The 17888-nt window shown below is 38.9% G+C and overlaps 1 protein-coding gene across 5 annotated transcripts in view; it reads left to right on the plus strand.

Annotated features, from left to right (window-relative positions):
- Window positions 1-17888, plus strand: part of rab27b (RAB27B, member RAS oncogene family) — a 47416-nt gene that overhangs the window by 22731 nt on the left and 6797 nt on the right. For all 5 annotated transcript variants that reach the window (XM_086054055.1, XM_086054053.1, XM_086054051.1 and 2 more), the window contains one exon: window positions 12176-12347. In XM_086054055.1, the coding sequence (XP_085910181.1) occupies window positions 12195-12347 (153 nt within the window). In that variant the 5' untranslated portion in view covers window positions 12176-12194. The remainder of the gene's footprint in view (window positions 1-12175; window positions 12348-17888) is intronic.

Genomic DNA, 17888 nt, shown 5'->3' on the forward strand with positions numbered 1-17888 from the left:
CAGGACATTGTTTCAAATTGACAGTGCATAAAAGTGCACAAACATGTTGCAAGAACATGCCAGAGCTCTTAAAGAAATAAACCATGAATTATAATTATTAAGAAAAAAGATTTTATTTCTTTTTTTCTTAATGAAATGGCACAAAATATGTGTTTTGGGTTGTTCCAAGGGGACTGTTAAAGAGGGTTTGTTAGAATAATAAATAAATCTTAAATAAAAGGAAAAAAAATGTTTAGTGTACCGGTGTATAGCTTATTCAAAATACCCTACAATTACCCTAAAAATGACTCAAATACACACATTTGAGCAGACGTAATAAGTTAACGCAAGCTGTCCTGCCTCACTCCTCACTTATAGAACACAGTCTTCACTCTGGCCTTATTTCACAACAGTAACACTTGAAGCATGATCATTAAATTATTACCATAATTGTAGGAAGTGTAACTTAAGCTTGTTTATACACCACATTTAACAGCTTTAGCTGTCCAAGGGCTATACAGAAAGAACATTCAACTGAATAAAAAGTTAAACGGGCACAAATAAATGCCTGATAACATCCTCTGTATCTGTAAAAAAAACAGCCAACGATTATTTTTCCCTCTCTGTATTTTTTAAATAGCTTATAATGCTTAACTCATTCAATGCCAGCCATTTTCAAACCCTCTTTTACCCTAACGTTTGAAAAAAATAGAAAAAAATAAATAAATAAATTATATATATATATATATATATATATATATATATATATATATATATATATATATATATATATATATTAGGGGTGGCCGATATGGCAAAAATATCATATCACGATTTTTAAAAAATAAAATCACAGTCACGATTTTATCATGATTCTTTTTTTACATTGTTTTTTTTTAAGACTAATTTGCACATTTCTGACCATTTTCCTCATGTTAAACATACAAAACATATTTAAAATGTACTCTAAATACAACTCTATAAGAAAAAAAATGACATTTTAAGCCAGCTAAGCTTTCTGAACAGATTTTAATTTGAATAGTGACATTTTTTATCAAAATGTGCAATGAATGTAAACATAAAAGGTAACATAACGTAAACATAACGTAAACATAAAAACACAGCTCGTAACGCAGGTATAGTTTTTTGAAGAGTCTTTTAAAGCCCTCGTTTTCCACTGTTTTAAAGGGAATCATGTCTTCAGCAAGGTAATAAGTCACTGCCTCAGTTACTTCTTTACACTGATTGCTTGTTTTTTCATGTGGAGTGCGTTTGTTAAATGACTGTGTTACCGTGGGGTTGCGTTAGCTAGCAGCTGCCTCTGGCTACCATGTGTCTGATCTCCGCTTGCTTTGGCTGTCGGCGCTGACGTCCGAACCGAGTTTGCAAACTTTACAAATAACTGGTTTGCGCTTTCTCCTCCGAGGAAAAGCCAAACCAAATCGACACTGTGGATGTGGAGTTTCTTTTCAGAACCAACTCTGCTTCGTGGTGACCTTCCGCTATAGCTTTCCGCTACACAAACAAACAGGGAAGCGGGGAGTGCGGTTTCAATTCCTGCCTATTTTCGAGTTGTTCTCCTGGAACGGCATCATCCATGCTGACCTTTCACATCCAGCTGTGGCAGCTTTCTGTGGTGTTTGTTGGTGCATGTCCTGCTGTGGGATTAAGGAAGGATTGAAGGAACTGATTGAGACTTGCAAATCTGTAATGATGCCGTTAATAAATGTGAGACTGTGCTTGTTTGCAGTGCACTGAAAGTATTATGGTTGTGTGAAATATGCAATTTGTAGATGTACTCTAGGTAGAAGTTGCATATTTATTTTCTTGGACAAATACGATGCTGCAATCAATGGCTGGGCTTGACCCATTAGTTACTCTTTCATTTTAATCTAGTCTACAAATGCAGTCTTTTTAGTCAGTAAGATGATTCAATGCCTGAATTTAAAGGCTGGTAATGAATGATGTGAACTAGCACTAAAGTTTTTCCACAGCTGAGTGTGAAGTGGTTGGAATGATAATCAGTACTTGCAAACCTGAGGCCATGGTCCTCAGTCATAAAAGGGTGGAGTGATCTCTTCAGGCCGGGAATGAGATCCTGCCCCAAGTGGAGGAGTTCAAGTATCTTGGGGTGTTGCTCACGAGTGAGGGAATAATGGAGCGGGAGATCGCCAGGCTGATCGGTGCAGTGTCTGCAGTGATGATGACTCTGGTCTGTCGTGGTGAAGAAGGATTTGAGCCAAAAAGTCTCTCAATATACTCCTAAATGTCCCCACCCTCACCTATGGTCACGAGCAGAGGTGGGTAATCCAGGCCCAGAAAGTAAAAACCCTGCGACAATCAACTGAACTCGTTTACCTGCTGGTTGAGTAGAAGCACCTGTGGCTAAAGCCAAACTGTGGCAGGGTTTTTACTTTCTGGACCTGGATTACCCACCTTTGGTCACGAGCTATGGGTCATGACCGAAAGAACATGATCGCCAATACAAGCAGCCGAGGAGTTAGGAGGAGGTGCCTCTGTGGAACATCCAAAAGATGCACATCCTAAATTGACTTCAACCTATTGTTGCAGAATTTTCACAAGCATTTAGACAAATGTCACACATGTCAAGCTTTGTCCATATCAAGGCCACCATCTGCTTGGACACAGTGAACCTTCCACAAACGCAGAAGCTGTGATTCATGATTCTTTTGTTGAAAACAGTATGGAGGTGTGAAGAAATCCTTCTGCTCTCAACGCTACAGATTGGTGGAGCAGAAGGACCCAGCAGGCACTGACATCATGAATGCCTCAGTGCCTGGTTAAATGGTTCTAAAATATGCAAAGGTTTAAAATCACTGTGGAAACCCAGCCGAGGTCTGGACAAAATAATTAACGGTCAGACTTAATTCCCTTTAGCAGTTATTGAGTATTGACTTTTGGAAGCAGATTAGTGCCTTCAACAAAGACCTTCATCTGTGTCCTCAGACCTGGAACAAATGAAATAGGTGTCTGCTTAATTTAAAATAATCTAGACTGTTGAAGACAGATTAGTCTAGGTCCATCTGACAAATGTCAGATGTCCTTTTCATGTGCAATAAATCACTAATCACCGATTTGAAAACGAATACAGCATGTGTTGGTATCCAGCAATTAACTGGCCAGTGCAGTATGCAATGTCATCGTACCAAGGTGGAAAATACAGAGTTGTTTCCTGCAATCCCTTCTGCGAATAATGTTCCTCCCTATCCCGTCTGACTTTGGGCCAAAGGCAGAAGACACCCTGCATTGGTCATTTATCAATTAAAAGTTGACTGTAAATGGAACATTGACTGATCTATACTAGGGCCCAACCGATATGTATTTTTTAGACTGTTTTTTTGGCAGGAGAAAAATACTAATTACTGATTAATCTGCCAATTAATTTCAAAAATATATTGTGCATAAAATATTGTATCAATCTAGAAAATCTGATGCAAAAAAAAAAGTATGTTAGCTAAATATGATTACGGCTGGTTTAGCTGAACATGAGCAACATTGCTCCTTATCTGAGAGGTGCAGCCCAGGTTTTGTTCTACTGTAAACATTATACCACGTCTCAAACTGAAGGCCTTGGGCAAGATCTGGCCCGCCGCAACATTTCTTGTGGCCAAATTAAAGGACATAAAGTGTTTCTACTTCATCTTCCTTGCTAATTTGATTTTGTCTTTTCATTTGGGCAGAAAGTCTGTAACAAAAAATTTTTTTTCTTCAATTTTTACAGACAATGCAAGCATATTTTTATTTGGTTGTCACTATTCTTAGTCATATTCTTAGTCATTTTCAAATTTTCTTTGCTGTTGAATGTATATACAAAAAAATGAAATGCAAGGGGAATTGTGCATACTGAAAAATATGATGAGATCTTTCTTACTATTTGAGGCCAGAGCATGTGCCTTTATAATTGCTGTACATTTTCGCAACTATTAACATTTTAACGTCTTCATGCAATTTTTCCAAGTAAGGACAATTTTTGCGAAGAAATGATCTGTATGTAACATTTTTAGTTGAAATGATAAATTGACTGCAATTGAGTGATGTCTATGTACTTCATTTAATTTGTGTACATTAGGTACCTGCTTTATTTCTGTTTCTTTGACAGCTTCATGCAAGCTCCTTACTACAAGCATTGGCTTATGAATGTCCATAGAGCTGCACACTGTTTCTGCATCTACAATGCTTGTTGTTTCCCATCTCCCCTGTTGTGTTTGATTCTTCATGCATTTTTAATGTCTCTGTAGTGCTTTATGGTTTTGTTCTTCCTTGTTATTGAGATTGAACATTTAGTATGCTCTTGGGACTAGTTTTTCTACTACGAGCTCAGTGTAACAAATCTTGCAGCAGTATTTCGCATTGTCTGTAAATGTTGTATTTCTGTTATGATGAGGGAGTTGGTGTGTCTGGTGAATGTAGAGGTACCTTGTTGTATGATGCTGTAGATGGCATGTATCGTCACCTCACTAAATTAATCCATTAACTCCTAAAGCGCCTGGCTCAACATCTCCCCAAAACCTATGGGCGACTATAGAATCACCCTCTTAAACCTGAGGTTCTCCCGGAAATTCATCACCTACAAAATAATTGGTTGCTCAGCTCCTGTAGCAGATAGAAACATAATTCCAAAATAATATGAGAGCTTAGACAAGGCTTTCACACAGACCCGAGTTTATTATTTACTGTTTCAATCGAAGACGTGCCAGTGCAAGAGAAGCACTATTTTTAATGATACAAACAAACGAGTGGTAATTACCATCTTCTATTCTGTTACAAAGACGTCAATATCGTCATTGTCTACAAACATACCTTAAAAAAATATATTTTTTGACTAGTTCCACTGGTTCAAAGTCCATAAGTCCAAAGTCTATATCACTGCCGTTATTCATTTCAGAGCTCCCGCGATGGTCTGCGCGTCCGCCATTATACTCGAAAAAAGTACGCGAAATCCTCAGAGTGTATATTCTGATTCATTTCATTGGCTAAGAGACAGAGAAGTGATTAAAAAAAAAAAAAAAAAGAAGAAAATGACGTAAACACCATATCCACCAAGACATGACATCATACATCATCAGTAGTCTTGACTACCCACATATAACACACATACACACACTTAATTTGTATCAGGGTTGACAGATATGTAAAACAAATACTACAGACTACAGGTGGAGGTGGAGGGCAGGATATGCCAGTAAGGAAGTACAGGATAGGAAGTTGATGCAACTTCCAGCCGCCATCTGGATCTTTTACAGGAGAGAAGACGGTGGCCGTAGGCGTACAACGAAAGTCAGCTCTCTCAGTTCGTGGAAGATCTCGGGTAACGCCCGAGATTTCTAGAACTGTTGATGGGAAAATTATCTTGGAGGATGAATTGCTTAATTTTCTCACAACTAAAATGAAGTTGATGACCCAGGACGAGATTGTGATTCTGGCTAATAATGCGTTCGACTCTGAGACGATAGATGCTTCGAAGCGACTTCTGTTTCAACTTTGTCCAACTACACAGAGAAACATTTCTCACAAAGGGTCACAAAAAGACATTAACAATATTAAAAGCTGCCGTAAAGTCGTAAATGAATGTGGGGAAAATATCCCCAGATGTGTCCCCTACTATTTGGATGATTTGTCACTGGTGCCTTTCAACAGCATGGATGTTTCAACTCTGCTCCAAAAAATGGAAAAGATTTTTGTGGAAGTCTGCGCTATGAAGCACGCGGCACAGCTGCAGGCCGACATCAGCGAAGAGCTTCGAAATCTATCAAGGGACCGAGATTGTCGAGTTTCTGCTCTAGAACGGTCCACCAACTCGGGACGCTGTGGGGATCTGTCTGGTCAGACGATGGATGGAATCATGCGCCCGGTCGGTGAACCAACGTTGGCTGCGCAGGACGACGAAGAGGAGAGAGCTGCTGTGATTGAGAGCTCCCGGGAGGTAACGGCACAGCTACGTGGTCGCAAGTTGTTAAGAAATTAAGGCGCCATGCTCCGGAGAAAGCTGCAAATAAGTTGAATGCACGCACAGCAATGTCTGGGCAGAAAAGGAACCCCGGACTCATTGTGGGTACTGGAGTTACGGGTAATATCAGAACGGTCCGGAGGAAGCTGGTGAGTGTTTTTTGCCTCCCAAGTTTTCACTGGACTTAGATTCTGTAACCCTCTCTACATATCTCAGGGAAAAGCTGTGCCGTGGGGTTAGCTGTCAGAATATTGACTCGCCCAATAGTAGATATGCATCTTTAAAAGTGTCTGCTGAGTGTGAGGAAATTGGGGAGATGTATGATCCGGAGCTATGGCCAGAAGGAGCACTTGTTTGACGGTTTTATGAGCCACGTAAGGCCAGGTCATCCGAGGGAGCACTGCTGGTGTTATGGACACTCACTAGTATGGCAACATGGCTATTCGTGTCATATCATACAACTGTTGTGGCCTACATTTAGGCCAAAGTGCAGGGGATAAGGCTCACCGCCTAGTTGTTGACAACCTTCTGGAGACTTCTGGAGACATTCTTTGCCTGCAAGAGACATTTTTAGCTTTTTTACAAGATTTAGAGAATCTCAACTCTCTTGATTCTGACTTCCATGGGGTCGGAGAGTCCACCAGGGACCTCGGTGTGTGAATCGTTCGGGGGAGGTTCTCTGGTGGCGTGGCCTTTCTCTGGAATAAGAAGTTGGACTCTTTTATTCACCGTATTTTCCGGTCTATAAGCCGCAACCTTTTTCCTAGATTTTGAGCCGTGCGGCTTATAGTCCGGTGCGGCTATTCTGTGGATTTTTCTTCCACCGCTCGGGGCGCTCTAACCGGAATGACAGTACAATTCAATACAATACATTTCCCATTAACTGGATGTGACTGCAGGTGGAGGAGTTCAACAGGCGAGGGCGCCATAGACTAGGTTATTGCAGTGGGTGCTGTAATGCTTTGATTCTATGTTTTCCTAGAGGTCCGTGAAGTGCACATGAATGTGATTGGCTGATGTTCTGTCTGTTCTGTTGTTTCCATGCGAAATGCTATTGTTGATTTAGCACGTCGTGTGTTGGATTGTCTGACTTTATTAACATAAAACAAGACAGATGCATATGTAGAACGTAGTAGAAAAATAGATGGTGGAGTCTATGGACATTAGCTGACAAACTGGAGCGGCAGTCGGCAGTGAAATGAAGATAAGTACGTTTATTTTCTCCTGGTTCTCTTCTGTTTTAATCAGTAACGTTGCTGCAGTGTTAAAAGGCACTGTTAGGAAAGAATCTGCTCAGGTACATTCATGTACATTTACAGTTCATAATCGTTCTGTAAATGCAGTAAATATAAAAGTTTTCAACATAGATAGATGCGGCTTATATAAACTGGCGGCTTATTTAAGGGTTTTTTCCCCAAATGTCCCCCCCCCAAAAAAAAGAGTGAGTGCGGCTTATATAACGGTGCGGCTTATAGCCCGGAAAATACGCTATGTTATGTGACTTGGTGTTGATTGGTGTGTTGCTTTGAAAATTTATCTTGGAAGCAAGAATTTTATCATACTTAATGTATATGCACCTCATGAATGTTCTGCGAATGAACATACGTTTCTAGACAAATTAGCTTTTATCAATAACTTTATTCAAAGTAATACTTCTTCTGCTACTTTTGTAAATGGGATATGAATGCCGATGTTTCAGATAAAAATTAATTGTTTGCTAGACATTTGACTCAGTTCGTTCACAATGCTGGGTTGGTGCTGTCAAGCAATGAGCTTCTACCTGCTGATAGTTATACATATACAAGTGAAGCCCGGCATACAACATCGTGGTAGGACCACTGTATGAGTACAGCTGATGCACATGCTTCTATTGATTCTTTGAACATCTTGTACAGTGCTGTAACATTTGATCATGCACCTGTTGCATTGAAGATAAATGTTGAGAATATTCCGTCCTTATCCAGTCATAGAAATTCAATCTACACTGGAAAATTGGATTGGTCTATCCTTTGTGAGGAAGATCACTTCATTTAATGCTACGACTTATAAGTTGCTAAGCCAAATCAACATAACAAGCGATGCTATTGTGTGTAACCACACAGAGTGTGAAAACGTATCTCATGAGAGTGAAATATGCAACATGTATTATGATATTGTTAAAGCTTTGTGCAAAGCTTGCATGCTCTTCTACAGATGGCAAAAATGAGATGTATAATGCCAGGCCAGGGTGGAATAAATATGTGGCAGGCCGAAGCCTGTGAAGCCACTAGGGCTTGGGCCAGGGCGATAGGCCAAGACAAGGGCCTGTATTTGAGCATAAAAAGCAAACTAACGCAAGGTATAAGTATGCAATTTGTTTTATTTGTAAAAATGAACAGGCACTGAAAGAAGTGAGAGTACTCGATATAACTGTAAATTGACTTTATCTAGTATAGTTGCGGGAATATCTGGATCTGATAATGCTGTAGCATTGTGGCATAAGCATTATAGCGACTTGTTTAATTGCATTCCAAGTGAGCCGTATAGGGTAGATAATGTTGACTATAATGACACTTTGATGATTACGTTCCAAGAAGTATCTGAGGCAATTACTACTCTACCAAATGACAAGGTAAGTGGCATAGATCCGATCTCTGCTGAACATCTTAAGTATGCTAGTATGAGGATGGATCCTCTCCTGGCTTTGATTTACTAGCCTCAAGTCTGCCCCCAGATTCAATGTTGTCTGTCCTGTTGGTGCCTATTATCAAAGATAAAGCTGGTAAAGTGAGCAGCCGTGATAGTTATAGGCCAACAGCATTATCTAGTGTACTGTCCAAAGTAATAGAAAAATTATTGGTACTCAGACTAAAAGACTTTATAAAGACGACAGACAATCAATTTGGAATTAAAAGTAAACATAGCACAGACGTGTATTCATGCCCTGAAGGAAATGGTGAATCAATATAAAATCAAGAATTCATCTGTTTTCATGTGTTTCATTGATGCTTCAACAGCATTCGATCGCATTAACCATAAGAAACTGTTTGAAAATTTGGCTCAGAGAGGGGTGCCTAAAGACTTGGTGAGGATCCTGGTTTATTGGTACTGCCATCAAAAAATGCAAGTCAAATGTTGGAATAGTATCTCAGCCCCATTTGGTGTTGGCAATGGGGTTCAACAAGGAGAAATTTTGTCCCCACTATTATTTAATGTGTATCTATGGATGAGCTCTCTTAACAGTCCTGTAGGACTGGTTGCATGGTTGGGAACATTTTAGTGAACCACATCATGTATGCAGATGACCTGGTGATTCTCACCCCCAGTAATGTGTAACTGTGGTAATGATCCGCAGAACAAAAGAGGATAAATATCTTAATTGCCCATTTTTTTACACTCCTGAATAATAACCTTGCACTTTGTGATATGGTTAAATACCTCTGGGATTTCATCACGGATGAAATGACTGATGATGAAGACATTTATAGGCAGTACGGTGTGTTATGTATATACAAGCAAACATGCTTGGACGCAAGTTTAATGCATGTAAAAATCAGGTGAAGCTGTCCTTGTTTAGAGCCTACTGCACTCCACTTTATTGAGCTGTGGTTGAATTATTGTAAAACTAGCCTGCGGAAAATTAAGATGGCCTTTAATGATGCATTAAGATCATTGCTCAATTGACCTAGACCAGGGCAAGTGAAATGTTCGTAAGTGAAAAAGTCAATACACTGCAAGCCATACTCAGAATTCTGATGTATCAATGTATCTGCCGGCTAAATGTCTCAAATAATGAAATTATTGCTAACTTATCAAACAGCAGCTTAAGGGCTGAACGATACCAGTCTCACTTCTGGAAATACTGGTACTATCGTCTTTTATATGATGCTTCTTTGTAATTTCTTTACCTTGGTCTGTATGGATAATATTTGTATAATTTCTTTTATATTGTGTATCTGGTTTGTTTTTGTCTAGACCCTGAGTCTGTAATAAAGCAATTCATTCATTCATTTACTACATTATGTTGACGTCTTGCTACATATTACCCTCCCCTACATAGTACCTCCCCATACTCTGATTTCCCAATACAGGTTTTCTTGCTCCCATTTTTCAACTTGTGATCCTTCTCATAAATGAAGGCACCAAATGATAATTGTTGGATTATACAAAAAAAAAAGCATAAATTCAACTTTCCTTACAGGAATGAAACAGTGATCATTGTAGCTAAGGAAATGCTGACATGAAAATGATTTCAAATATAGTATTTTATAGCTCTAAAAAACATAGGGAGTCTGAATATATTATCATTGTATCATTATTATTACTTGTAACGTGTATACGTTTCTATTAGATACAAAGTTAATTGCTAGTAAGAAATTATGGTTACAGTTTTAATCATTATGACGAAAACATGACAGATTCTGTAAAGAAGTTGAAGTCCACACTGAGATGGTTAAAAATACTCCAGGGAAAAATGTCTGCTCTAATGGTGTTTTTAAACAACTATTTATCACTGACTGAAATTACGTTCACATGCTGTCAAGTGCTTTAAAATATTAACAGCAGCCTCTGACTGCACACCTCCCTACTTCAGTGTCTTGCGAGAGTTGTGAGGAGCAGTGGCACGCATTCAACATTTCTCAATGTTTAAAAGCAGCAGACATTTTTGTTGATTGCTGAAAGCTGAGTATTGTCTTAGTTTTCCAAAAAGTCAGTTTCAAGCCCAAAAAACCCAAAGCCCAAGATGCTTACATAAACTAGATTGCTTTCTTGAGCTTGACTCCTCTGCGCCTCTTTCTGATAGACGTAAACTGGTTCTACCCCTCCTGTCGTCTTGCATGTGCCTGTCATCTTGAAACGTCTTATCCATAGCTATCAAGTTGAACAGTTTAGCTGTCCATCCTACCGCATGCCCGCAATGGCGAGCCCTGATTGGTGTACTTTTCTCTTTCTGCGCTATCTGAGTTGGTGTGATTGTGAGCAGTTCTGCCAGGTTGAACTATGGCCTCTCTGTAATAAACTGTCTCAGCCGAGTGAATTGGAGTCATATGATAGTCTGTCCAAACATTCCCACATTTAACCTTGAGGCCATCAACAGAAAAGAGAGAATGAGCCCAAATACACTACATTCCTCTTCAATCAAACTGTTATCCATACTAATAGAGATCAGTCACGACTTTCTTTTGGCTTTGATGAAAGTAGAACAGCACAGAAGAGTACAATATTATTCGAGTTTTAAGACATTTTTGTTTCTTTTCTTCCCTCATACTTATCACTGTATAACACTGGTCATTTATTTTCATTTCACTTTTATACTCTACTATTCGCTACTTTCACACATTACAGTGCATCTGCATAGTATCTGCCACGCTTCCCATTTTCCCATTTTAAGTTGGTCTTATTCCAAAATTGATTAAATATTTTTTTCACTTAAAATTCTACATGCAACACCCCAAAATTACAATGTCAAAAAACATTTAATTTCAATTATTGTTATTATTTTTTTTTTCAAATAAAGAATTGCAGCACAATGGTCAAGTGGTTAGCACAGCTCCCTTACAGTTCAGAGGTTTGGCGTTCAAATTTAGGCTCCGGCCTCCCTGGGTGGAGTTTGCATATTCTCTATTTATTTGGGCTTCTTGCCATAATCCTGCTCCTTCGGTTAATTGACAACTCTAAATTGTCCTTAGGTGTGAATGTGAGTATGAATTGTTTACATGTGCTCTGCCTGATCTATCTAGTCTATTTAAACTTGTTTATTTACTGTACAGTCGACCCCTACTGTTTGCGGGGGATTAGACATGCCTATATTTGACATGCATTGGGAAAATGATACTTCATCAATCCTGAAAATTCTTCCAGAAACGCTGATACATATTCAGTACACATAAAATGTGGTTGGTGATGGGAAATTATAACATTACAACAATCACAGATTTTGCATAAAATGCAAAATACCTGCCGATCTGATCCAACCGATAATGTGTTAACTCTATTTCTTAGTATTTCAATTTTAATAAATGTGCAAATATGTCCACGTTTTTTTTCTTGCTCTTCATGTCATTATGGGGTGTTGTTTGTGAGATTGTGGGGGGAAATGAATGTATTTTATTTTGAAATTAGGCTGTAACATAACAAAATGTGGAAAAAAGAAAGTACTGTGAATACTATCCGGAATGCAGTGTTAACCTGTTAAAAATGACCACGGTTAAACATGTCTGGACATGCATCTGTGTCTGTTTTGTACAGGTTTCTATTGGTCATCACTATGACTGATGGGGATTATGACTACCTGATAAAGCTCCTTGCACTGGGAGACTCTGGTGTGGGGAAGACAACATTCCTGTACCGATACACAGATAACAAGTTCAACCCCAAGTTCATCACCACAGTCGGCATCGACTTCAGGGAAAAAAGAGTGGTAAGGACGTGTGTATATGTTTCTTGTCTTTGCCAGTCATTTTAATGGGTTACGGTTATATCTGAAAATTAAGTCCTTAAAGTGAAAGTCAACCCAAACATATATTTTTTTCAAGAATATGCTCTATGCAGGCCCACTAGTTGAAACAGGGCATTCTGATAAATATTGCGTTTGTGGAATAAGAGGTTTTTTACCATGTCTGGGGGCGGCCATTTTGTCACTTTTGTCACAGTCGACCAATCACAGCTCACCTATTTTCTGAAGCTGAGCCATGATTGGTCGTTATCTGAGGCCCGAGCATCTGTGATGTCATTTTCAGTCGACATATGTGACAAAATGGCCACCCCCAGAGATGGCTAAAAAGATGTGGATTTTGTTGCTTGAGTCATATTCCACAAATGCAATATTAATCAGAATGCCGTGTTTCAACTGTGTGGGCCTGCATAGATCATATTCTTGAAAAAAAAATGTTTGGGTTGACTTCCTCTTTAAGGGTGATTCAGGCTTATTTTTTCTGATGTGGCAGTAACTTTTACAGTGGAAGCCTTCTTGACCGATGAAATCAAACTAATACTGATGCCATCCCGTAGTATCTCAGTGACCTTTTGACAAAATTGACGTTTCATTTTGGGAAATCAATGTCATTTGCATGAGCTGCAGTAGTTTAATTCCCGCAGTAACTACGCCAGACCTTTTTCCTTTGCCATCACAAGGTTATTGGAGGGTTTGTCACTAACATAGACCACCCTTGACTCCTGCTGCCACAGAGCAGCCAACTGTTGGAATATTTCAGTTCATTCTGTGACTGCGGTGTTTTTCTTTTTGGATGATGAAATGGTTGTTGTTGTCACTTTTCTGGATGCAGGAAATAGCACAAGTTAAACAGATTACATGGGGGAGTTTGTCATCTCTGTTCAGCATCATGTGACCGCTCTAATTTGGAAATGGGAATATCCACATGGGAACTAGCAACGTTCCCAGCTGTCTAAACTCCTGGGACTCACTTATGGGGATGCTGGTATGGCTGATATAAACTCTTGGTTTGATTTACCATGTAAGATTTAACCTAATAGTGAATACTCTCAAAGTCACAAATACAAATCCGCAAAAACTGAAATTAGATTTATCAATTATAAACCTGATACATGTGGAGCTCTCACAAGAAAACAGGCATATTGCATTTACGTTTATGAAGATGATATTCAGTTGAGTTTTCATAAGAGTAACATTTCTTAACTGGGTTCTACACTGTCACTTGTTAGATGCTTTTACACAGCCTACTTACTTACCTAATTCAAAATTTTGGGATTAAAACGGTGATGTAGGGAGTTTATCTATTTTTTATTATCATAACCTCCGCCAACTGCAAAAGAGAGAGACACTGTTTGGGTCATTGTTGGCTTTGTTATTTAACATGATTAAGCAAACAACCCTGGCACGTTTTTGCAGAGGTAGCAATGTGCCTCACAAAAATCCATTTAATGCTCCACAATTTTTTTCACATCTCTTAGTTTTAAAAATGTTGTTGTTTTTGAGTCATAATCGATCCCTTGCCTCCACCCTTGAATCAGTAATGATGTGACAATTTGTATTTTATTTTTGTAATTTATTTTATGTCATGTAAATGTCTTACATCGACAGTCTGTTTGCAACTTCTAAATAATCTTTGTTCTGGGTCCTACATTAAGCCTTTTTAGGTGGTGGGCCCATCGGCCCGCCATGTTGAGGTGGCCCTGCCAGAACCTGTATATTCATGATATAATAAGATAAGTTTCAATGATGCAGGGGTGTACCCAGAACATTTTCAGTGGGGTGGCAAGGGAGACACAACACCTCACTGAGGGGTGGCCAAGGGTTGCCGTGCGTGCGTCTGTCATTCTTTATCATACCATCCACCGTCAGGGTTTTATGATATAAAATTCACGCGTATCCAGAGAAATGCCCATAAAGCGAGAACAAATATAAGTAAAAAGCAGCATTTTGCTCAACTTAAATTACTAGACAATGCCATTTCTCTTTACAATGGCTTTGCTTTTGTGTACTCATAGTCTGCATCTATCTCATGCATTGATTTGCTAGCTAACAGCCAATCCGAGTGTTCAGTTCTCACAGGCGGCCGACGCCATTTTGCATATTACAACCAATGTCTCGCCCCCCGAAATGGCTAAAAATGGGTGGATTTTGCTGCCTAACTCATATTACACTCACGCAATATTTATCAGAATGCCGTGTTACAACGTGGAGGCGCATAGAACATATTCTTGAAAAAAATATGTTTGGGTGACTTCAACTTTAAGTGGATGAAACTCAAAACTGTGAATATTAAAAAAAGCAAAAACCTGTTGTTTCATTGTAATTATTTTAAAAAATTGTATCGGCCCAATTGGGCCAGCATTAGGGTGGTGACTAATGCAAATTTTGTGCTCCACGATGGAAAACTAAAAATAATAATAATAATAATATGAAAATCTTTTGTTAGAGTTCAGCTTTGACAGAGGTCTACACTCTGTATGATATTCTAGTGATGCTACATTCACTTTGCAGCAACTTTTCATTTTAGAAACACATTACACTTCCATCTATCCATTATCTATACCGCTATTGGGTAGTAATAAATAAAAATACAGAGAAAACTTACGTTATGCTGTAGTCTGAACAGCTTTGTGCAATGGTGCTGCCCACTATGTCTGGAAATACTGTCAGCACTAATTTTATCCCACTGCTTCTGATGACTCATATGATCAATTATTGTTCTTCACCTCCGCAGTATGTACATGTGCACATATGTGTGTGTGTGTGAGTGAGTGAATGTTAAACTAATTTATTCCAAGTTATCAAATCTTGAGTGGACGCCTCCTCCGTTGGACCTTTATGTAGTCATTAACTATTGTGCTATTCAATTCGTGTATAATGCTTTTAAATGTACGATTACTATAATTTAGTTTTGGCCATTTGGTAGTCTTTGATCATTTCAATCCATTTCTGCTCTATTAAAAATCTCATAAAAAGCTCAAATTGACCTGGGTGCCAGAAAATACAGCATCCATCTGCTCTATGATTCAGCAGCATATATGAGAAGTTGGAATGGACTCCCTCGAGGATAAGCCGTGCAAGGCATTGGTTTCTTTTTATTTATAAAACTGAAACATGCTACCATATATTAGCTCTTTATTAGACTAGTCACATACTCATTAGTCAATACTTAAAAAGGTGACGGTCAAAGTTCTGAGGAGAAACATTTATCTCCCTCTGTAAATGTCTTTTTGTATCACAGTTTTCCTGGAAATGCTTAGCATACAATAAAACTTAACACAATTTTATCGACGGGTCAATATAAAAAAAAACAAAAAAACAATGCTGCTGCACAGTGCAGACTGCGCACTGGCAGTATTTGAGTTTTGAAAGGCCATGTAAACACAAAAAAATAAAAAAATGCTCATATTTGGATTTTTAAAAACCTGGATAAGACTCCTGGGTCACCCCTTTTCTAATCTGAATATTTCATGATCTTAACAAGATCAGGTTACCACCTTTGTATGGAACATTGGTTTGTGGTTTGCGCATTCTTTCTCAGCAAGGAATATTGGTCGTTTGATAACAGGAAGTACTTTTATACGTGGTGTCCCGTGCAGAAATACCACCACCAGAAATACATGAGCAGAGCTACACAAACGTTGCGAAATTCGGGCGCAGCACAGAGCCGCCCATTTGGAGTGAGGAGGAAACCGACTGCTTTATTAGTGTGGTGAATGACATGAATATAATGGGTTTTCAATAATTCGTTTTTTTCTTTTCTTTAGACAACTGAGGTTGTTTTTATTTACCGACCAATCATGGCTCAGCTTCAGAAAACAGGTGAGCTGTGACTGGTGGTTACCTGAGCCCTAAGCAACCGTGATGTCATTTTCAGTCAGCAGAACTAAGTGAAGGTGCATAGAACATATTATTGCGAATATTTTTTTTCCACGTACATGTGTGAGGGAAAACCGTGATTGAAAAATGTGTGATTTCTGTTTAAGTGTTGTCAGATGTCGGTCACTGCTGTAGTCAAAACGCAGATTAGTCTGTAAAAAAATGGATATATTAGGGTAACGCCTTACTTTCTAACGCGTTACCGGCATCACTGTTTGTGGGAGTAGTAATACATGATTAGCTTTTTGTCTCCGCGTCTCATCATTTACTGCGACACCACAACATCACTTTAAAAACAACCACAGCTGGAACAAAGTACTGTACATAAAACATAAAAGTCAATAATTAAAATAATAATAACCGTACAATCAAAAGTAACTAAATAAAACGTTATTTTCTAATTAAGTATACAACAGCTCCCTTTAGCGTTTGGCATACAGGAGATGCAGTTTTTATTCCCTCTTGTTGCAAATGTTATGTGAAGCTATTAGTAGATGAGAGAGAGGTGCAAGATTGAATTCTCCAACCACCAGTTTGAGGGCGCCGGGATGATGGATGTCGATGGCCGAGACACAGAAATTGTAATCTCGCGCTCGTGGCGTGCACAACGTCACTCACATTTGCTACAAAATGAGTATGAAAGTCAACAATCGACTGTAGTTTTCTAACATCCGATTGATTGACGGTCGGTGAGAAACGTGCATACAGAAAGATGAAATTTTCCTGACCCATCTCATTGTCCGTCTTGCTTTACTTTAGTACATTTTCGCATCAGAAGAAGATGAGTGGCACTCTTGTAACAGGCCGTCAACTCAAAGGCACCATCTTTGAGTCACACAAACCTACAAATTTAGAATAAACATACAAACATAAGGTTAGCCCTACTGAATTTGAAAATGTTTACATGACCTGACACTTATCTGTCACCTGGAAAATGGAACCACACATTTGACATGGGATAAAGAAGTGTATGAACGGACTCCCTCTGGTGTCAGTGGCAGTGACTGTCTCATCGGTCGCAGTAAAAAGTGTGAATACCACACGGGGCTGCCCACAGACACAAACACAAGCAGTGGCTAGCAGTGCTCATCCATGTTTTCTCTGTTTACGGGCCTGTTGAGATATCACTTCCTTGAAGTAGTCCACAGAAGAAAAATGGAGGATTTTGGACTCATTAATTCATTAGGCTACCTCCCACTCAATGATTGCCTAGCAAACCATTAAAATGATCACATAGTCTGCCAGTAAAGTGCACTTGTATGCATTTGACCAAATATCCTTTTGATATGCTGCATATATCAAAACAGGCTTTAGTACAGTGTAAGAAGTCGTGCAAATTGATTGAAATAAAGTATTCCTCAATGCTTTTGTACATGCATACTGTTTTTCATTGCAAGAGTATGCATTTGTATATGTATACAGAGTATTTGGCTTCACCAGATCAATGTCCATTAATAGTAATTGATTCTTGATTAGATGGGTCAGATGTACAGGAGGTGTAGTTTACATGTCACAATAATCTCTGAAATAATGGGCAGGCCCTCTAGATATTCGTGGGGGTACCGCAATAGCCGCGGTTTCATCCAACTCAGCCTGTCACGCGTGCGCTGAAGGCAATTACAGCTTTTT

Source organism: Filicampus tigris, chromosome 15, assembly GCF_054856515.1.
Source record: "Filicampus tigris isolate MCC_2025a chromosome 15, RoL_Ftig_1.0, whole genome shotgun sequence".
In the NCBI taxonomy this organism is placed as follows: Eukaryota; Metazoa; Chordata; class Actinopteri; order Syngnathiformes; family Syngnathidae; genus Filicampus; species Filicampus tigris.